This window comes from Daphnia magna, linkage group LG10, assembly GCF_020631705.1.
Source record: "Daphnia magna isolate NIES linkage group LG10, ASM2063170v1.1, whole genome shotgun sequence".
Classification (NCBI taxonomy): domain Eukaryota; kingdom Metazoa; phylum Arthropoda; class Branchiopoda; order Diplostraca; family Daphniidae; genus Daphnia; species Daphnia magna.
Genome location: NC_059191.1, coordinates 7,891,183 through 7,913,573, shown reverse-complemented (window position 1 = coordinate 7,913,573; position 22,391 = coordinate 7,891,183). Strand labels below are relative to the sequence as shown.

Sequence of the window (22,391 nt, the reverse complement as noted above, 5' to 3'; positions counted from 1 at the left end):
TCATATATTGTTTCAACTAGACTCTGTAAGGAATCGAACCTTTACTACTCAGCATGCATTGCCGATGCTCAACCACAGAGCCGTGAGTCACATTAATATACTCACTGTTTCGCTTAGTCATTTGAGGTATTTGTACATTTAGGTGTAAATAGACATAGGCTATAAACACTTAAAATTATATTGTTAAATGGAAACTTCCTAGGTAACTGGATGCAATATCGTTCCCTTTGCAGACTGTTTGAGTGGCATGTGAAGAGCAGCCATTTTACTTTACTAAACTACACATGAAAATGGTATATATCAACCAAAAGTAAGAACAAAAAGTGGAATCAAATTTATCAACTGCAACTCAACTACTAATCTAACTATATTCAATTAATCACCCCTAATATTAAATTCAAGGATAAACAGGTTTGCAATTTGTTGTTTCATAATGCCTGTATTAATTTTCTTTTCACAGACTACAAATACAACTAGATGCTGTCAAACATGGCATGGCCGCTATTGGTAGCCACAAGACAACTATGATATAACTACTAGAGCCTAATGAAGAGTTTTTTCAAGGATAAGGTTCAGAAAATTTTACAAGTGCAATCTCTTTCATGCAGATTACATCTGGGAAACATGTATTAAGATTAAAAAAAAAAAAACTATAATCAATCACATGAGAACTTCATGTTTTTAGTAGACATGTACCTGTCCAGTAGAGTCTTTTTCCATTTGAGAAAAGGATCTTGGTTTCTCATCAAGCCAAAACAAAGTTTTGTTTCACTACCAACATTTTGAAACATTAGTCAATAAACGCAAGACCTGCAGAATGAGGATTCAGAAGATCAGAATAGTAAAACATTTGACTTGTACCTTGTCATATCGGTAGCAGAAACATTTATTTTGCTTTCTTACTGCCATTTAAATTATAAAAACCAATTTCCTTTTAATAATTCTCACTTACGTGCTTACGTCAACGCGACTTCTAAAGCAGATTAACTATTTCTCTATTCTCAAGCAGACGAATTATTCCAGTTTTTTTCACAGTCACCGCCATCTAGTGGAAATTCTGTTAGTGTTGCTGATCACGACCCGCCAGCTGACGGACAATTAACTAGGTCGGGCCGACTAGTTCGCAAGCCCACTATTTTTGATTTATAGTATGTGTAAGGCCGCCAGGGGTGCTGTGTTCAGCGTCTTCTTGGTGGCCGATCTCGGTTAATGTTCCTTCTTCGCAATTGTTCAACAAGGTAGAGCAGACGCCATTATAAGTTGTGTCAGAATCTGAATAAAAGCTAGAGAATCAGCAACAATTTACCTGAGTCAAGTGTCTTCAAATCAGTAGTTACTTATCAGGTATTATCAGTAAAAGTAATTATTGTCAATGGTCCTTCGAAACTAACTAGTTTTTAAACAGAATTCTGTACAACTCGATTAAGTAACACTGCTAATAGGTCAAGCCACGCTACAGTCGTGTCAAAGAAAGAGTGTTGAGCACTTTGCGTAAGCATTAGTTTTAATATACTTGATAATTTACACTTATTTAAGTATTGTCGTCCTAACTATCACTCCCTTTTTGAAAGAAGTTAGTCTAAAAGCTGAATTCAGCCACTCCGGGGATGTACCCGAGAAGAACTCCAATTAGTCATGAAGCATCTCAGCGTATCAATGTAATCTAAGTTACAAGATAGTTCTAAGTTAGTGTGTTAATCCTTCTGCAAACAGTATCTCAACAGAATCAGAAGACTTGGGGTATATCATGCTCGCATCAAATTTGGTGAATTTGGCCCAAGTCTCACCGAACCTGTAGAACCTGAATACAGGCCATTGCCCCACGGTGTAACAATTGATGCAAAACTAGGTGCCTACGAAGAAGGTTTCTATAGCATTGCAATCAAGTATCTTCCCCGTGATGAAGCTGTTGCCATCACCAACATCAGAGTGAACGCTGATTATGCAAGATACCTAAACTTCCTGAGAGGATTACCGACTCGTGAGCCAACGCCAAGAGAACAAATTCATCCAGAGATTCCCTTGCCAGCTGTGCTCCAGCACCCAACACCACGTGCACCAGACTACGTGTTGCGGATCACGACCCGCCACCTGACGGACAATTAACTAGGTCGGGCCGACTAGTTCGCAAGCCCACTATTTTTGATTTATAGTATGTGTAAGGCCGCCAGGGGTGCTGTGTTCAGCGTCTTCTTGGTGGCCGATCTCGGTTAATGTTCCTTCTTCGCAATTGTTCAACAAGGTAGAGCAGACGCCATTATAAGTTGTGTCAGAATCTGAATAAAAGCTAGAGAATCAGCAACAATTTACCTGAGTCAAGTGTCTTCAAATCAGTAATTACTTATCAGGTATTATCAGTAAAAGTAATTATTGTCAGTTAGGAAAATAAGCCTGACTTTTACTTTGTTTTTTCAATTATGTGTATATTTCTATAAAATTACATGATTTGTATTCAAAATTCAACGACAATATCGAAAATTTAGTTTAATTCGACTTGGAAGAAACAGTATGAGTTATTAAAAAAAAAAAAAAGTCGGGTTTTACTTCGCTTATGGAAAAGTGGGAGGGTTTCAAGTTTGGTTAAAAGAGGGTGGCGCCTTGATATTTTCAAGACATCTAGGGGATAAATAACTAACTTCGTAGAATTTGTATGGATATGTCAGCTGTCCCGTCAGCTGTTTCATTTCGCGTGGCTTCGGACTGAAGATGGATGCTCAAACGAACGTATCTGTTCTTGAAATTTCACCTCCGATTCCGTGTGTTTTGAGCTGCGTCTTGTGAATTCGATCAATGCAGAGTTGTTCAAGGTATTATGGCAAAAATTCATGTAAAAAAACCTCGTGACACTTATGTTTTAAATTTTTATAGGAGGAGTATGGTTTGGTTTTGCTAGCACGTTTTTCATCTCCGTTAGTCTAATACACCCATTTTGTACCAAAGGTGATACGTAAGAAAAGAAGTTCTTTATATTCTATTTTCCTATCTAAATCTCTTCGATTCTTGGTAATCAGGTGATGTTAGAATATATTGTTTATAGTTTAAGTTTTTGTATTTGTGCTTTCAGGTCTTCGGGATGTACCTAATGTACTGTGGTGGCTAAAGAATCATTCAGTGACGTGGTTCAATCCAGGCCTTGGTTTTTTTAAAAAGTTATTAACAGTTTTAATTTGCAGAGACCCTCAAGGTACCTGAGGTGTTGCATTGGCGTTGGAGTAATTTGGTGACAGAATGGAATGCCACCAATGTTATGTTGTCAGTGTTAATAAAACATATCCAGTATCATTCTTGTGTTTGTTGAATAATTACCTCGTTTAATGAAAAAAAAGGATTAAAGAAATTAATGGTTAAATCCTTTTGTGATGCCACCATGTGAAGTTGTATCGTGTAAGTTATTTTTTCCTTTTCTTTTTTTTTGCCAAGTGATGGCATTTGACAGTGAAATGGATGAAGGAAAAAAATTTATTCACTGGTGATTTACCAACTGAAATCTATTGAAATAAGTATTCTTGAGATGGCTGGGCTTAAATTGTAATAAGTTGGGAAAACAAATAATGTAAGTTTATATTTTTTGGATAAAGTGAACTAAGGTGAAATGAAATGAACAGAAAAAATAGATCAAAATTTTAATTGTTTTTATTGTCCCACCTCCTCCCAACAATTCCACCACTATTTTACATAACAGAATAAATATAGATACAATTATATACACAAACATACATACACTTAACTAAATTAACCCGTTGGCTGCCAGGCCACGCAACCCGTAGGTTGCTTAAACTACAGTTACTACGCATCACGTCATAAGGATCGCGAACAAGGTGGGACTTGTCCGAAGACAAGTCCGGGCTGACATGGTGACGGAATCCGTTACAGGGAATGCACACCCTCAGGAATCCGCCACCGCATCGACAAAGAGAAGTCCCTACTGGTGCATTGCCTAAGGCGCCTTGCGGCGAAGGCCATTGCGGCCGGTCCCTACAAGCTACAACAAAAATGGGACGCAAACGGGGTGGCAGCCAACGGGTTAACTTAACAATTACAATGCAAAATAAAACAATACCAGAGCGACGATCCACGGTGAATTCCCTCGTGAAGGGCGAAGGAGAAGCCGGTGACAAGGTGATGGCGCAGACAAAGACGGCGAAGACGACGAGACAAAGACGGCGAAGACGACGAGACAAAGACGGCGAAGACGACGAGACGGAGATGAAGGCGAAGACGACCAAGACGATGAGACGGAGATGAAGGCGAAGACGTCAACGAAGACAGCGATGAGGGTAAGTCGTAGACAACAACGACAGGAAGACGAAGAAAATGTAGTTCTAAATAGATTATTAAATGAGGGGGAAAAAAATGTAAGTGATTTTCAGCGGAAAATGGAATTTGTCTGATAAAACGATGAAAAAGACAAAGAACTTACGCGTTTGGTCCACTGGGGGCGAAACTACCAAAATTGTCAAAAAGGCAGTGTTGTACCGAAGGAAAATGAATATTTGCAGTCCTATCACAGAAGTTTTTCTTGCAACACAACAATGCTCCATAACGTAGAAACTTAAAATACCAAAAAATGGAGATGTTGTTAAAGCCTATCCATGTGAGCTGGCTAAGTAACGGTGAGAAGAACAGCAGGATTAACAATGAAGATTTTCTGTTTACACAACAAAGATTTATTAAAGATGAGAAATCCAGATAATCCACCAAACTAAAATACCATGGAAAGGCAATGATGATGAACATTATTCAATGTTGGCATTCAGCAGACTAAGATGAGAGGAAGAGAAGCCTGTGTAGAGAAAATTATTACAGATGTGTGTAGTGGAAGATAAGTAATTTTTTGAAATACCACAATGAAGAGCTGAAGGGTATGGATGATGGTTAACTAATCAGAGAAACTTGGAAATCTGGATACCTGGGATGCTGAGGGCTGATGGTTAGCAACACAAAGTAGATGAAGACTCTGTCGTTGACTGGTGAGAGAACACATCACTAAGCTTAAACCAATGGCTTGAGGTCCATTAACAGTACTTGAACTGGATGGTGATCTTCATGTAAGCAATAGTTGCCTTCTTAAAGTGTCAGGATCTCTTGTGGTACATTGATAGCAGGACAGCAGGCTACTGGTCCAGCAGCTGGCATAGTTGACAACGCGCAACACCACCACTTACAAAAAGCAATCTATTTCAAGGGTTTCCTTTTCAATACATACCTAACGTAGCAATACTGAATAAATAACAACATACCGTATATTTTTTGACGCAAAAATCCTTTGAAACACATAACAGGGTAACGTAACAAACACCCATTTAACTTGTCACTCATAATCTTCATCATAGACGCACATCAACGCCATCTAGAGTTTCCGTCTAGCATCCAGAATTATATTTTACTTTGAATGTTGAAATAAGTACAATACTTGCTTTTAAGTACTTGAATGTTGCTAATCTCGGATAGCTGAATTCCAATTTTAGGCATAACATCCTTGAATATCAACTACTAGTTGCAGCACGAAACGCTAAACATTTGTAGGTAAAACTTTCGTAGCTCGTAGGACTTTAGGCATTTCCTGCTAATTTAAGAATACAAAAAAAAAATACACTTTATTAACATGATTACACATTTGTCAAATACCTTAACATCTTTTTACAATCTTTCCAATAACACTTAGTTAGCATCAAGAACTCTTATGTTCCTTGTTCCAAGAAGAGGAAAATAGTTACGATACAAGAGTCATCTAAAGAAAGTCCACAGCTAAAAATTCCACAGATCAGCACAATGAGCAGATTTTTTCCATTGCCTATTTGTGCACACTGTAGGGTTGAGGATAGGAACTGCACCTAAAGATATGAAAACATTGCCTGACAGCATATAAAAACTGAAAGAAATAACATGCAAATATACTGTACTGTACATTCAAATGAAGTCTAGTGAAAAATCAACTTTCAAACAATCGTGTGTGTCGTGAAAAAGTGTCCCTCAGGTTGGTTTGAAAAAATGAAAAATTTCAGCGTATTAACGAGTAGCCAAAAGAATGTTTAAAACGGAACGCACTGAACATTTATTAGCTACCCGCTGAACACGTCTGGAATTTCTAACAACTAGGCTACATCTGATGAATTTCTACTGCAGACGATCGAGGATCGACTAAACAGTGTAGCCATCTATTGATAAGATATCTAGTTTTACTTGATTAATTAAGCCCGAAATTTTAAGACCGACTTTTTGTACAAAAAATCGGCTTAGAATTTTGACTTGGATTTCAGTAAAACTTAACCTATTACAACCAAAATTAAAAGCTTATTTCGAATAACATATTAGTTTTCCACTCAAAAAATCGATTTTGGGATAAAACGGAATCAGAGTCGCAAACACTTGGAATCAGAAAAACCCAAAAACTAAGTTTCGAAAAGGGCAGCACTTTGTTTTCGTTTTTTTTTTTTGTAATATGTAGCCGGAATCAGCGTTTAATTTTGAGTATAACGCGTGAGTTTTTATTGAATTCTAAGAAATGTCAATTTTTGCAGATTTTGACGAAAGTGAGAAGGCCTCTCCACTTTTTCATTTTTTCGAAATTTTAGATTTAGTTATAACCACACGATTTCAATCCAGAATTGAGTGCTTATCATGGAAATCGAATTTATTTTTCAATTGGCATTATACATTTGTTAACTAAACTTAAAAATCAAAATATAAAATACGGGCACTAACCGCCTTTTTTATTATTTTAAAATCGGTCTATTTAACAAGAAAACTAATAATTTAATCGAAGTTAGCGGTCTATTTTAATTATACTGTGTGATTCTTTTTTCACAAATGCTATCGAAAACTTCGCTAACACCGGGAGCCGTCGAATCTAATCAGGAGGTGGTTGCCACGATTAATAGCAACCAGGGCCGAACCCTATCGGGAACTTCGCGAACGGAGTGAGGGCTCCTAGTTTTCCTAATTACCTGTTCGCTCGTTTTTCTTTTGGCATTGCTTTTCCAGTGTGACGAGAAATTTGCAAATGGCGCGGAATCAAGCTCACGGCCTTTGAATATATAGTCTTCATTACCCTGCCATCTAGTGATAAAGAAAACATGTGACAAACCGTAAATATTTTTTTTTATTACTTGACAATTCTTATTTGGATAATCTTTAAACGGTAGAAACGTGAATTTCTCTACCAATATCTTCTAAATAACAGTACGTGTGCTAGAGAACAATACGATTTCGCAACCAGCAACACTTAGCCTACTTATCGAGAATTGGAACTTTATGAAGTGTCGTGAAATTCGCTGATGTTTTTACGTCTCTTTTCATTCAGATACACGTCATTTTTCCGCATAAACGATATAGAGGTTTTTCCATTTGGTTCGTGTAAGTCGTAGTCGAGGGAAAACCATGGCGGGGGATAGCCGAAATTGCTGCAGACTTTGCTTGATCCAACATATAGACACAACTGTGTCTATTGGATTGACACAGATTAGACACAGTTGTGTCTATATGTTGGATCAAGCAAAGTCTGCAGCAAGTTTAGCGCCACTTTTTCTTACACGAACCAAATGGAAAAACCTCTATAGAAAATTATTGTTTTGTTAGCCGTCCTGCCAATAGCCGTTAGAAAGGCGCAAACCAATCCATCATTAAATTAATTCTAGAGATTGGCCTGATTTGATTTGGACTTACTATCCAGACATCCTTATAGTCCTAACCTGTAATGTGGTAATTCGGCGTTCCTTTGCGATTCTTGCTCCGACAAATGATGGCTAATTTAATGAAAAGTTTAATCCACTTCTATTCTCTGACTAAAAAGTAAAATAAAATGAATGTTGTAGGATACATACACAGCACACGCACAAGCAAAGGAAAGAAAAGTACAAGATTACATCAGGTACTACAGTAAAAAATACTCACGAACAATTTACAGTACGAAAGCAAAGAGACGGAAATAATAAAGAACATAAAATAAGGATAAGGACGAAAATAAAAACAGGGAATATTATTCGAAGGTACCGTCAACGGTTTTTGCTGCTTTCTTTTGGTACATAAAACTAGAAATAAGGATTCTTCTGTATTTTGTATTATTTGGTAAATTTTGAAAGTTAAAACTGTTTTTTTTAGTCAATTGCAGCGACAACGGTCACTAATTCCCCAAAATGACGACGAACATGTAATTTTTTTTGTTTAAACACAACGAAAGAATCCATATATTTTTATTATTTGCATGGTATTTTTTTTAACTGCACAGGTGTGCTGATGTTGCATCTGTTTTAGTAATATTTGGGCGTTGCTCGGATGCAAAATAAAAATTATTAAAATAAAACCAGCTAATTAGGGAGTAGAAAACAAACACCCCTCAGTAAAAACCTGTCATTATCTTTGGAATAAACCGAAATAAAACTCATCAACCGCTGTTGATTAGGTCCGAGGGTTAGTTTCGCAAAAACGCAAGGAGAGTAGGGGATGGCAACGCACGAAAACTGTGAAATAAAAGTTGGGGGCGACGGAAGAATGACTGGGAGAGGCGTGTGTACATGTGTGTGTATGTGTGGTGTGTATAAACACTTGGGAAACGTACGGAGATGACAAAACTTAACTGACCTAAAAGTCGAAATCCCAGCCGCTCATATCGTCAGGGGGTAAGACGTCCATGTCAGGCGGGTATTCATCAAAATTGGAGGTGTCCATTGTACTGCGGATCTGTGGGACGATTGGAGGAGCCTTTGTGCGTGTACGCAGCCCCTCCCAATTGAAACCATCAAACCACCTACAAGTGGAAAAAACGAAAAAAAACAAGCGTGATTGAGCATGAATTTTAGACATCGTCGTTATTTTCCCAACGAAATCGGGAGTGATAACATAAAAATAGTAATAATTTTGACACTGAAATTCCATCACGTACTTGTGCTTTTCAATGTCACGTTCACCCTTTTGGTAGCCCAATCTTTCGGCCGGATTATCACTACAAGAGAAATACATTTAGACGAAAGAAGTATAGAACCCAGGAGAGCCGGTGTTACAATCCTGGCAGAGTGCGACTTTCGTGAGAGAGTTATTGCATTAACATACCGACAGAGCTTTTTAATGAGCGCAGTTGCGTTGCGTTTGATGATGCGTGGAAAGTCGACAGCGTCAATGCCTTTAATGATGACGTTGTATGTTTTCATGGGATCTGAACCACTGAAAGGTGGCGTGCCCGACAAAAACTCGAATATCAACACTCCCAGAGACCAGTAGTCGGCGCTGACATCATGTCCTTTGTTCAAAATTACTTCAGGAGCCACGTATTCAGGAGTACCGCAGAACGTCCACGTTTTCCGCCCGGCCTGGTCCGTCAAAGTTAAGATTACATTATTAAATGTTAACAAACTAATACAAAAGAAACGCGGGTAAAATGCGAACCTGCAATTTTTTGGCGAAACCAAAATCAACCAGTTTGACGTAGCCATGCTTATCGAGCAACAGGTTTTCGGGTTTTAGATCACGATAAATGATATTGCGGCTATGTAGGTAGTCAAAGGCCTCGATGACGCAGGCCGTGTAGAAGCGGGTGGTCATTTCGTCAAAGAACCCACGATCGCGTAAGATGGTCCACAGCTCTCCGCCAAGACATACCTCCATCAGCATATACAAATACTTACGATCTTTGAAAGTTTTATACAATTTGATGACAAAATCGCAATTAGTCTCCTCCATAATATGTTTCTCCGAGATTATGTGTTGCTGCTGCCGTGTCTCTACAATCTAGACAATATTGGGAGCAGGAAGGGTGGGTAGAGATTCGATACCATGTTTCCCGTAATTTATTTTTTCTTTACCTGATTTTTCTTCAATTGTTTAAGGGCGTACGATTGAGACGTGTCGTTGCTGATGTGAACTAGCTCAACACGACCAAATCCTCCTACTCCAAGAGTGGTTATGACGCGGAGGTCGCTCAACTGAACATGAGCAAAGGCGTCATAAATCCTGCTATTTTAAGGCAAAAAAACAAAACAAAAAAACAATAAGGAACTTAATCTGAGTAATTAATTTGATCCAAACAGATCAACGTCCTCCCCGAAACCCACTTGCGACTGATATTTGCATTGTCGATGTATTTAGTGCGGACCTCTTCCAGTCCATTGATGAATTGATTAAACGTATCCCGGTCAATCACCAAACAGCTCACACCATCGGGATCGTCAGCAATAATATTGGCCGTTCGTACATCTTCGCTGCAAAGTCCAAATGAAAGCGAATCGGGAAATCAGGGAAAATAAAAGTGATGATTAGTAACAAAAGAACGCAGATCAGACGTATATTACTATTACCCTTGGAGGGCCTTTTCCCCGAAGAAATCTCCTCGTTTCAGCGAACGAATGTAGACTTCTTGGGATGTGACGCGATCCTTAATGGTGACTTTAACCTAACGCAAACAAAAACAAACAAGTCAAACGGTACTAACTGGTTGATCGGTTAACACACTCACTTGCCCTTTGCGGATAATGTAAAAGGTGTCACCTGGTGCTCCTTGACGAATGATGTAGATTCCTTGCTTGTAGGAACACTTTTGAAAACAAAAAAACATAGAGCAACTATGAAGAGCAAAGTGCGGTAAAAAAGAAAGGAAAAAAAAAAAACCATAGCTTCGCTCTACTAAAGCATACTAAATTTCGTCGAGGCCATAACAAGCAAGAGAGCCACAACAACGCTAAATGAATTTTTTTTTAATCTTTTTTCTACCTACGTACATTGAATGGATTTAAAACGTAAATAAATTTAGATACTGTACGATTGCATACCTCTTCAAGTGCGTCGGCGATCTTGAGGAGCTTCTCTTCCTGAAGATTTTTAAATGTTGGCACACTATAAAGGGAAAACGGCAGGAAAATAAGAATTCAAAATTATGTTGTATACAACAAATTAAATTTACTACATTAACAAGGAATACTTTGTACTAATCACGATTCCTAGGAATGAATAATCAAGCTCTGACACGAGACAGGGCAAATTATAAATGGCTAAATTCGGAAAAAGTAGTGTGACAGAGAACTGAAACAAATTGTAGGATCGTTTTCAAGTTATTTCATCGTGAAGATGGCAAAAAATTTGAAAAACTAAAAGAAGAAAAGAAGCAAATGGTGCTAAAGCATTTGCATTTTTACCTTTTAAGGAAGACGGTATACTCGGCTTGTCGAATCAGGCCAGTACGCATCATGATCGTTTGGAAAACTTGACGTTCGATTGCCCACAGCTTGCTGTCGTTGGCCGCTTAAGTTTGTGATAATAGGAGAAATGTGAAACGTTTCAATATTTGAGTGAAGCAATGGAAAAAAAAATACGTAACCTGCGTAATCGTTAACTATCCGATGTGAAGCAGAGATTTGTTTGATAGTACGAAAACGAATTTACAGAATGTTTTTCTCGTACCTTTAATAGTAGCGGTTCTTTTGCAGTTATAGAGGATAGCTAACTCGCCCATAACTTTTCCCAGTTCCATCGTGCTGAGATATTTTCCTTCTCTCGACACCTCCACTTTGCCCTCTGTGAATTATTCAACAGCAAAGAGGAAAAAAAATTGGTAATTAAGATCAAAATCATTTTTTAAAATGTACATTTCATTGTTTTCAGAGTTAAAGATAGTTATTGTAACAGAAACTCACAGCCTCCGCACAGAGAATAGGGATAAATTAAAATTGAAAAACAGCAAACAGAGGAAATGTAGATGCAAATCTTTTGTTTTTCCTCCTTATCAACATCTTACCAACTTACGGATCAAGTTTTACCAAAGGATTTGCCTTTGGTGCATTTATGTGTTTTATTACGCACCTTCTAAGACGTACATGATGGAGCCGACGTCGCCCTCTTTAATGATGATGCTGCCGCGTGGATAATTCACCGGGTACATGCAATCGACGATCTCGTTTATTTGAGTCATATCCAAATTCTTGAGGAAATCATTGCTCAGTATCGCCGCTTTGATCAATTCTCGCGATCTAAGATAAGAGGAATTGTACGTTAAATACTATTTGAAAACTGGATTGAAAACAAACAAATAACAAAAAGAATTTCTACTGAAGATTCTTGCCTATCACACTAATTTTGAAGCATGACAGGACGGTTACCCAGCAGTATTCCAACACTTTTTTTTACCACAATGTAAAACAAGAAATAATGACAGCCAAAAGTTGCAAATTGAATGGTGATATACCTGGGACATTTGGGGTAATCCTTAAATTTTCGGTGATTGATATCTTGGGTTGTTTGCAAGTTCTGTGGTTCGGCAGATATACCTTGAGCTCTGACCTTCCTGGGCTCACGAGTTGTAGTCCGCGTGACCGATGTGAAGTTTGTCGGCTGGCCACCAAAGGGAAGTACACTTTGGAACTTGTCTAGGTGGGACCTTAGCTGCTGAATTTCTTCCTCTCTTTGCTGCAGCTGATTTTTCTTCAGTTGCAGGAACGAATTAAGGTTTCTAATCTCCTCATCCCGTTTAAGCAAGGAGTCCTGCAGTTCTTCTCTTGTTTCTGCCATAGCTATGTAGGTACTAATTTGTGTCCGTGGCAGGGTATTTCTCCTGTGTTGCTTGTATCTTGTAGATGTTGCTATCTTCATTTTTCAAATTTAAGGCACCTCAAGTATGGGAAGACTATATTTTGCCAACTACTAAAGAAATATAAAGATAATGATATGATTAACAACACGAACCTGTTACTTTCAACTGCATGTGTCACTGTAGCCCGCTATAGCTGTGACAAGAGATTTCTCTGTTTTGTACAGACAGATATGCACAAATGAACATGCATGTTCATTCATTCATCCATACATACAAACATGTGCACGCACGCACACACATACATACACAATTACACAGAGACTGCTAATAAATACCACTGCTATTAGCGAATAAAACGTCTTCTCAAGAATACGTGGGTCAGTAGGTAACTTTCAGATAATAATTTTATCAGGCTAGAAGTTAGCGAACCTTATTGAGAAATATCGTGAGAATTACGAAACATACACGGGAAATACTTGCATATTCACGAGGCGTTATAGATTAACCGGAAAAATAAAATTGCTTTCGTATATCTACAGGTGCTACAGAATCAGTTGCAACACACGACAAGGTCGAGAAAACGAATACGCCTACCACTAAAATGCAAAACAAGGTCATGGGACTCACTATTATGCTTTCTGCATACACCATTACGCAAACTATCTCTTCTTGTTTATGATGAGTTGGAGACCCATCTGCTGTGATTTAGAAGAATGTCAGACCACAATCTCACATCTCAGGGTATAATGCTTCTCATTTGGAATTGATGGATAATAACATATTGTTTTCTTTGAATTTATAAACACTCAAAATTATATCAAATAATTATTTGATTTCTTTTAAGCAGGGAGTTACTCCAAATCGGTTCCTTTTTATCCCACTTCCACATGCTGAGAGTGGCGTTGTTTGAAACGTTAATCACTTGATTTAACTCATTCTAAATGGTATCGATAACACAATCTATCATGCCGCTGTTTTGCAAAGAGATTTGAAAAATAGCATTGTTTTATTGGATTACTCTTTCGACGTTTACCCGTTAGCCCAAACGATTACATTATATTTACATGTTTAATAGATGACAATTAGACTTAATTATGTTTGTTTAAGTTCTAAGAGGCTTTGTATTTCGACAAAACATTAGGCAGATTTTAAAAATGTTTGTTTCTCAAATTTAACATTTTGTTTCAGTTTTGACCACTAGATGGCAGCTAGTTCAAAAATTTAATAGAAATTCATGTAATGCTCAGGTTTTTTATTAGGTGCCTTACCTAAAAGAAGGCCATGAGGAGGCAACGATTCAAAACTTTTCAATGACGCATCTTTAAAGCATTAAAAAAATAGACTAAAAAACTTTAAAAAAATACAACAATTCCTTCAAAACGCCACATATACTTTCCCAAAGGAACACGGTATAGAGCGCCTAGCTGCGCCACTATCAATTTATCAGGACATTTTCAAGAATATGGATCTTTACATTAGTGTAATGGTTTCCCGACCTAGAAAAGTGCGGGATAAAATAAAAAAGAACCTTCAGCTAAATTTTAAAAACTCTCATTTGGCTGTTATGATTTGCAATGGGATTCGTACTTAGACCGAATGTAAATCTCACTCTTACGAGCCAACATCATAAGCAACCAATGCCACTCATGGAAAAATGGAGTGCAGCAGTGCAATTCATTTGAGCTTTGGTACCAAAACTTGAAAATGCGAGGGAACAGGTTGTTGTGAGCTTTTAAAGTGAATGGATTCCCGTCGTATGAATCTACAGGACCTGTAATAGAAAATGCTGGACTGACTTCGTGTCAATGTATGGGTTTGCTCGATATCAAAATCAAGTGATGCGAGTAAGTTAGGTTGTCGTGTAAGGGGGAAAGAGCTCGAAGAAGAAAAGAGAAAAACGCCATCACTCGAAGATGATTGAGAACCTGAGAAACATTCCGACAGAAGTTGCCGGACGGGGCAGATAAGACTTCACGGTGGCGGCTCGGCTATTTCATCACAAAGAGACTCGGAATCTTTTCTCTATCGTCTTGGTCGTCTTCTTTTTTTCAGTTTTTCTTCGTTACTGGTCACAACAGGTGAAAGAACAAAGATGAGAGATGGGAATCATCACGGACAGCAGCAGGGGCCTCCCCTTGGTTACAGTGGCATTGACAGTTTCTCGTCTGCGCGCCTACTCCCCTCTCTCTTTTTTTGAAACCTGCTTCTTCACATTTCAATTTCTTAGAAATAAACAATTGGCCCACCCTGCTTTTCATCTGTATATACAAGAGGTTCATGGTACACCCTCTTCAACTATATCAAATGCGTAGAGACGCACATGCACCGTCAACGCGTATTGGCTCTTTGTTTTCCATTTTCACATGTGATGCTCTGCATTGTTCCTCATTGTCTCTTACTTCTTTCTTTTTTTTTAATCTTTCTTTCACCATGCAGAATGGGAGGAACAACATCTCCATTCAGTTCGTAGAGCACCATATCCGCACATTACACACATTGATTCTAAACACTGCCGAACACTGCACTTTTCTTAATGAACGCTTTTGTTTAGACGTTAAAGCATGAAAGGAAGTGCAACATTTAGATTTGAGGGAAAGTTAGTATAGGTCTAGCCGTCTGATGGAATATTGGATTGGTCCTTTTCGTTGTGTGCGTTCCCATTTGAGATGACTAGCGTGAATCATTCGAATTCAGTCCGTATAAGTAGATGGTTTACATATGCTGAAGACGGCCACATACAAGACATCCTATACTCCCAATCCTAATGTGACCTATCAAAAGATCTTACACAGCTCTTACGTTGAAGCATTCTTCCAGTCTGTACGATGAATGAGCAGGGAATTACAAACGTGATAATTTGCATATTTAGCGGAATATAGGGACTTCGACCCGTTATCACGCCACTATATAGTATTCATTTTCATTCCTTCCGTTCAGCCAACTGTGTACCCACCCCTTTCCTCTGTTTTCCTTTTTCTCCTTCAACCTTTTTTTTTATTTTATTTTTCTGTCTCCGTTATGCTGACGAACCTGTCGTGATCGCCGACGTATAATTTCAACTCGAATGGTTGAAAATAAAACAGTTAGCTGATATGTTCGTGCTGGCGCTTGGTCATGCGACGTCCAGAAATTTCAGCCTAAATCACAAACATCACACAGACATGCGGACATCCTCGGAAAAAAGCTGTCCATACGAGCTCTATATGTAAATCGCAAACGAAGATGGGTAGCCGATCATCCAGGGGTCCCCTGTCGCGAAGGCTCTTTGGCTTAGACGAGGGACGGCGCTGAGTTAAACACAAACCATCCTAAGTTTCTAGATGGTTAAAGGCTCTATATAATCTTATATGAGCACACCTTTACTGGTGCCCAGTGGTTCCTGATACGAGCGGACGATTATGGTCTCGAATGTATAGTTGTAGTGTACATTTTTTGTTTTGAGGAAGACTATAGAGCCCCCTCCAAAAAACCAACAAACAGGGGAAGCCAAAGTTGATGGAAGATGTGGCGGGCTGCTTTGTCGGTCGGTTGCCGACAACACGCAAACTTCATCACAGGATTAGTCCAATAGACCCTAGAAAGAAAAGAAAAAGAGAGAAATGGAAAGATATGGAGTTGAAATTGTTTCAGGTCTTCGTCAGTGTCTTTCCTGGACGAACGAACGGTATGTAACTGTAGCATGTATAGCCATAGACTATACATGTTTTTGTAAAAATGTACAGGCTAATGGGGTAAGTCTCCACACTTTCCTTGCCCGTTATGCAGTTGCTCTTTGAAGCGACGGTTAATCCAGTTATGACATTAAAGTTGGAGTGAAACGCATGGTCTCTTCATCACGCCAAATTCAAAACGACAGCAGGTATTCCATTGGCAGATTATGGACACATCGAAAATGGACACCGAGTCGATATTTGTTTTGTTTTTTTGGTTGGAGTTTCACCGGTACTTCGGTTGGGTCAACGTATTGACTTCAAACCTTCAATAAGGTCGTGTCTGAAAACGTCCTTTAGATTGGGTATTTTATTTGATATTTTTTTTTAAAGCTTCATCTGCAATCTCGTGATGAAAAAGTTACAGACTGTATATATATGTGTACATTATGTTCAGGGAAGCTATTCGGAACGCAAAAATGTAATGCGCATGTGTTTTAAACGGAGGGACAGAAACGAGACAGCTGGCGACAAAATGAAAAGAAGGTAGGAAAAAAAAAAGGACTAAAATTCAATCGACAGAAGTGCCGTTCCTGCTGGTGCCCTATTTGTAAGATGTTTCAAGTGGACGCGAGCAAAGCACTCGACGGCGTTGAGTTCTCTTTAGACATAGCACATATATGTATAGGCTAAAGCTTTTTATTTTGAAGCCAATAGTTTCCCAATTAGCCGACTGGGGATTTCCTCTATGTCGGATGTACCACATTGATCATATACATACCCGTTCTTATATTCCTATTTATTCTATGAGGCCTATTCAGCGAAATACGTGCCTGTGTGTGTCGCTTATCATTTAGGTCAAAGGATAGATATGTATATACGTTTTGTGTGTTTCTTTTTAATCCGTTTGACAGCAGCAATGACGAGTCCGAATCTGCCATGTAGGCCTATACGGACACACACCCCATTTTGTCTCTTTCCGGTTGAGGGGGAGGATGATCACTCTTCACTTCTTGTGCCTGCTAATGTGTACGAACTAGCAATTCTTTCATACAGGCCAAAAAATCCGAAATGTCATGTACTTCTTTCCTATATATATATACTACCGAGCATATAGTACACATCAACTTGTAAATTCGAGTGCTTTTTCTCTCTCTTTTAGGTCGATATAGATGTACAGCAGTCGGCTAGCCTGTCAAACGAGAAAGGCACTGCGACTCATCTGTTTTTTTCGAAAATGAAAATGAAAAGAAAAGAGAAAGACTATGGCGCCCCGGATATCTATAGCCCTTTAAGCTGCTTTCCCAATTTTTCTCATAGTGTTGTTCTCTTCTTTTTATATGTATCCATAGGTATATACATATGAATAGATTCGCCGCCAGTGTGTGTGTGTGTACAGTATGTCTGTGTAATTGTTCAATAGGAAGTGCAGCTCGAGTACATATATATCCATAGCTGGCATACGGATATCAAAAAGGGGATGTGACAGTTGGTTTCACCCCCGCAGTTCCTCCCAAAGTCCAGTCACTCCACCGGTCATTGTTTCATTGTTTTCTGCTTTCTTTTCAGTTTGTTCCTATTGTTATCGGGGTTTTGGTTCTTTTTCTTCTGATTGTTTCTTTTTGCCACGTCTCTCTCTCTCTCTTTTCTTTTCTACTGTTTGTTTGCTGGTTTAGTTTCGTCTTTCTTTTCTTATTGGCTGAAAATATACCGTCTGGAATCAAAGACGTTCGTTAGACGCGACGTCAATACAAACATCGCCAACATTTTCAGACAACCCGTTTTTCAATCTGAGATAGTTGACAATGATGGGATAACAATAGACGTTCAAATCAAAGGGAAAAGCCATACAGGACATATTGTTTGCTAGATTGTAACTCTTTTTGTTGGCTGATTTGTTTGCGGATCCGTTATAAAGAGCGGCAGCCAACAGGTATCGCATTGGCGCACATATACTCGCTAGTTTATATGTGTAGGTTTGACAGACTGGACATCAGACGGTTTTCTATATGGCAAAGATAGACTATATATACAATTATCAGATTATATATAGTCTTTGCCAGCATTGTGCACCTTTATTTTTTTTTCTTGCAGTATATACCGCGGCAGCAGCAGCGATCGCAGCAGTAGGTCCCGCGGGCCAGCACCTTTTGTTTTCCACCCCCTGATGGTTTCCATTTTTTTTTTGTTTGTTTCTTGTTTTTTTCTGTCATGTCCTCAGCAGAAATATCGATGAGTTTTGTGCCTACGGAATTATGGATCGTTTTATATTGTGTTTGACATTGTATAGTGGTGTAGTAATTCCCAATTGAAAAATCAGTCAGCTCGTCTTTGCGATAGAGAAGATAGTAAAAAGCCCGTGTCTATATTATAGTGGACATTCGTCTTTCGAGGACTAGAAAATCGATGAATCCCGGTATGTCAAGGATCACTCGTCGTAGTGCATCACAACTGGGATGCCACTTAATTATTCAATTTGCATCGTGAAACGAAACAATCCGCCGGTATCTATATGTATAACAGAAAACAACAACAACAACGAACGAACGAGAAAACCATATACAAAATAAGATAAAAATACAAAAAAAAATAAAAATATTTACAAATAAAAATATGAAGACTTCCTGTCAAGGCGACAAAGATCTCCTCGCCCTCTCGTCTTTTTTTTTTTCTTTCTTTTTCTCGGGAGCTATCGCTTGATGTCATCGCAGAAGCTCGTCTCTCCGTCTCTTTCTCTCTGCTCGGTGGCAGATTTCAACAACACCTTGAGGGGGGCGCTTGACAATTCTCTTCGGGAAGCAACAGATCACTGTTTCACTTCTCTCTTCGTTTTAAAAAATATATTCTTGTTGTTTGTTTTCGTTTTTTTTCTTTACCTTTTTTTCCTTCTTCGGCTTTTTCACTCACTTTATTCCTACCTGATACAAGAGACATTGACGGCTGGTTTCTCCTGTTTCTCTTTTAAAAAAAAAATAAATAAAATGATGGACAGCTGAAGAAGTAAACCATCTGGGTATAGGTCTCGAAAAGGCTAATTTTCAAAACCATTCAAAGCTACCAAACTTCAGAAGAAAAACAAAAAAAACAAAAAAAACAACACACGCAAAACAAAAAATACAAATAAAAAATAAAAATACCTGGGAAATGTGATAGGTATACACAAGTCCGCAAACTCTACGTCTAATATAGCATACAGACATTTAAGGTGGGGCTGTCCCATAAGAACGAGAGGATATAGAGGAGCAGATGAGCTATACACGAATCGCATTCCAAGCGGATCATGCGGCATATATACATATATACTCAAGATAGTTTTATAATGCACCAACGCCCGATGAGTTTGAGTCGTACCAGCTCCGCTCCGACAGTTCGTGTCAATGAAGAAGCGCATCACATTCTTCTTTCCTTCTTCGTTATCCCCCCCTTTTTTTTCGTCCCAACAAGGATGTTATATATACGCATCCATCGACTAGTGCATTATGTAAGGCTCAAGGCAGTGCCAGCATTATTTTTTTTTTTTTGCGTGTGTGGCCATAGATTTATATACATATTCAATCGAATCCAATCAGCCGTGTTAGATTGGAGCAACAAAAAACTTGATACGACCCCCGCGCTGGGGCTTTTCTGAATTGAATGGATAATATATCAACGCTATATGGTATATAGGTGATTGTCATCCAACCATCAGCTGTCATCGAGCTGTTGAAAACGGGACGATACAGTCCTTGCTCTTGATGAAAAAGAGGGACGCAGAAGAAGAAAAAAAAAGACGCAACGGATGTTTGGATCGTACACACCTAGTATCCATATATAATCGTGTTCCATCTGTATATCTGCTTTGTATTATTATTTTTTTTAACATTTGAATTCAATAAAAAAGAAAAATCGAGGGTTTTTTTTTTTATTGGATGAGGTGGGATGACGCTTGAGGTAAATAAAATGTGTGTAAATAAGAAGAGGGGGCAGATATACACAACAGGATGCGGTTTGATATAAAGGGGAGGGTCTTATTCTACGTGACTTGCGAGGCGAACTAAACGTTCCGAACGTGCGGTCTCTTGTATTTATTACAGAGATATATACCTTTTTTTTTTTTTTCTTTTTTTCTTAACCCATATCAATATCTATGTATCGACTATATAGATATAGTCCCTGGCTTTATATCAGCAATGTTCCCCAGCGACCAGTCGTATATAGAAATGGTTCATCAAAGCGTAAAGCGGAATAGAGACCTTCTATCAAATATAACAGGCAGTGCGGACGATGAGGAGGCATCAGAAGAGACTGAGTAATATAACGATATTGGAAAAAAAGAAAAGAGAATTGATGGTGCGCCATTTATTTTCTCCTTTTTGATTGGGACATCTTTTATTTTTATTTTTTTTCGACTCTCGTTCCATTGTCCTCTGCCCATACGATCACCTGATCTTATAGGAAAACACCCACAAGGCGATAGAGAAGCCAATAGGAAAAGCGGAGAGATCATTCGAATCGTGGACAGACTATAAACGTGACTCGCATTGATTCTCTTTGATTGGGATATCATAGGCCTAACGCATGAATTGAAAACGTTCTCATTTTACGATTCCACGTCGATGGACAACGTCGAGCTAATACGCATCGAACAGAAAATCGAGTTCCAATCATGGCAAACCTGTTTTTTTTTTAATAATAATAACAAGAAAATATAAAATTAATAAATAAAGAAAACCAAAAGTTGAAAAAGAAATTTAGCGGTGATACGGTCTCTGTACATAATCCCTTCTCTCTTTAAAAAAAAAATCATCTTCTAGCGTCTCCTTTCTTTCTTCGCCATAATCTGTTAATGTGCCTCAGGTATTCGAGTGCGCGGTAAAAAAAATAAAATAATAATAATATCTAAAGAGAGGACAATACTCACAGACCTCTATAAGATTGAAAGAGAGTGGAATTAGCGTTGGCGGCAGGTCCATTAGTTTGCTGGATCGTATATTTATATAGACACCCTGGTATATATAGTCCAAGCCCTCGCCTCCGCCAAAATCCATTCCTTTTTGCCATTGTCATGTGTGCTTTAGGAGGCCCATTACCTGTTGTGTCTAGCGCACTCATCGTGGACATGTTGTTTTTCCGCCAAGGCGATCAATCCGCACCCACCCCCTGTTGCTCTCTCCAATGTCCGTAAAGCCGATGATATCCATCACGGCATTGTGTGCATTGACAAAAACCGGACGGTTCGTCCTTTTCGCTATAAGTTTAATTGGCCGTGTTGTAATGTATGCGCAGCTCCTTGTATGATAGTTGCCATCCTTGTTGACTGTGCACGAAAAGATGGTCGAACGCCTCATCGCTTCGATGGAATGTCGTGTTTGTAATTCACTGATCACGGCATATAACCGAAGCGGCAGTGCAATATAAGAGTCTCTGCTGCGTGTTAGAGAGGTCCATGGCAATTAACAGACCTGCTTCAATTGACTTAATTATATTAGCATATCAGCAAGCGCAAATGAAAAAGAGATCTATATTCAAATGATGATTTTTAAAATAAAAACCACAAAACGTTGTTGTTTTGTTTTGTTTTTTTTGTTTTAAGGTGTTACCAGTCCCTGGTCAGTTCGTTTTTTTTTAAAATTATGATCAGCCCCCAAGGCTAAAACTCTGGTGAGGACATCAAAGAAGAAGAAAGTATATAAGTATATGTTTTCATATAAATATATATGGAACACTGTATACGTCTACATATATGCGAGGAAAAGGAGAGAAAAAGAAGGAAAAGGGGATAGAAGAAGAAGAAAAAAAAAACAACCTGGCTGCCGGGTTTCAAAAGACATGCATTGCGTGATCGTTCAGCTGTGAAAGACCCAAAGCAAAGAAGAAGTCGTCGCTGCTGCGGTTCTCCGCGATCACCAGGGCCCGATAAAGTTAGAAGCCGGTTTTTTTTTTCTTCTTTTTATTATTATTATTCTTTTTTCTCTTCATCTTTTCTCTTTCCTCTTCCCATTTTTTAATTTTTTTTTTACCCACATCAAAAACTTTATTTATTTTTTTTTTTAGATTTCGTTTCTTTCGCATTAATTAAGAAAAAAAGAACAAAAAAAAACAAAAAAACAAAGTGCTTTGACATATACATGCACTCGTCAAGTTTTGATGGAAAAAACGCAGAAAAAGTTGGTGAGCAATTGGGAACCAGAGGGAAAAGTTGAATTTTTCAAAAGTCTCTTGTTGTCTGGCTGCTGTGCTCATCATTT

The 22,391-nt window shown here is 38.5% G+C and overlaps 1 protein-coding gene and 3 long non-coding RNA genes across 18 annotated transcripts; 1 reads left to right on the top strand and 3 right to left on the bottom strand.

The window, feature by feature from the left end:
• Positions 1–419: 419 nt before the first annotated feature.
• On the bottom strand, positions 420–1,720 carry LOC116932247. Its single transcript, XR_004399448.2, has 4 exons — positions 1,307–1,720; positions 953–1,218; positions 697–810; positions 420–615 (listed from the first exon to the last, which is right to left on the bottom strand). It is a non-coding gene; the product is annotated as an uncharacterized LOC116932247 (long non-coding RNA).
• LOC116932231 lies at positions 1,212–3,282 on the top strand. Of its 2 annotated transcripts, none has more exons than XR_006652128.1 (7): positions 1,212–1,344; positions 1,406–1,491; positions 1,575–1,658; positions 1,714–2,348; positions 2,664–2,807; positions 2,869–2,940; positions 3,065–3,282. It is a non-coding gene; the product is annotated as an uncharacterized LOC116932231 (long non-coding RNA). The 2 variants fall into 2 exon arrangements; XR_006652127.1 differs by having other exon boundaries at positions 2,484–2,807.
• A 654-nt stretch (positions 3,283–3,936) lies between these two features.
• On the bottom strand, positions 3,937–6,144 carry LOC116932248. 9 transcript variants are annotated; one of them, XR_006652154.1, is made up of 10 exons: positions 5,909–6,141; positions 5,629–5,834; positions 5,428–5,566; positions 5,241–5,363; positions 5,026–5,175; positions 4,844–4,967; positions 4,712–4,783; positions 4,562–4,648; positions 4,421–4,501; positions 3,937–4,322 (listed from the first exon to the last, which is right to left on the bottom strand). It is a non-coding gene; the product is annotated as an uncharacterized LOC116932248 (long non-coding RNA). The 9 variants fall into 9 exon arrangements; XR_006652158.1 differs by having other exon boundaries at positions 4,844–5,175; positions 5,645–5,834; positions 5,909–6,144; XR_006652157.1 differs by having other exon boundaries at positions 4,844–5,175; positions 5,428–5,563; positions 5,909–6,143.
• A 475-nt stretch (positions 6,145–6,619) lies between these two features.
• LOC116932149 (cGMP-dependent protein kinase, isozyme 2 forms cD4/T1/T3A/T3B) lies at positions 6,620–13,135 on the bottom strand. Of its 6 annotated transcripts, XM_032939919.2 has the most exons (15): positions 12,980–13,135; positions 12,170–12,624; positions 11,788–11,954; positions 11,389–11,502; positions 11,124–11,229; positions 10,761–10,824; positions 10,448–10,525; positions 10,290–10,384; positions 10,047–10,193; positions 9,798–9,948; positions 9,382–9,723; positions 9,049–9,305; positions 8,882–8,941; positions 8,581–8,746; positions 6,620–7,059 (listed from the first exon to the last, which is right to left on the bottom strand). In XM_032939919.2, the coding sequence occupies exons 2-14, from the start codon at positions 12,571–12,573 to the stop codon at positions 8,581–8,583; spliced, it is 2,151 nt and encodes a 716-aa protein (XP_032795810.2). In that variant the 5' UTR covers positions 12,574–12,624; positions 12,980–13,135; the 3' UTR covers positions 6,620–7,059. The 6 variants fall into 6 exon arrangements, with proteins under 6 accessions (XP_032795810.2, XP_032795816.2, XP_032795812.2 ...); XM_032939925.2 differs by lacking the exon at positions 6,620–7,059 and having other exon boundaries at positions 7,809–8,746; positions 9,798–9,945; XM_032939921.2 differs by lacking the exon at positions 6,620–7,059 and having other exon boundaries at positions 7,809–8,746; positions 12,170–12,621; positions 12,980–13,129.
• Between the last annotated feature and the right edge of the window lie 9,256 nt (positions 13,136–22,391).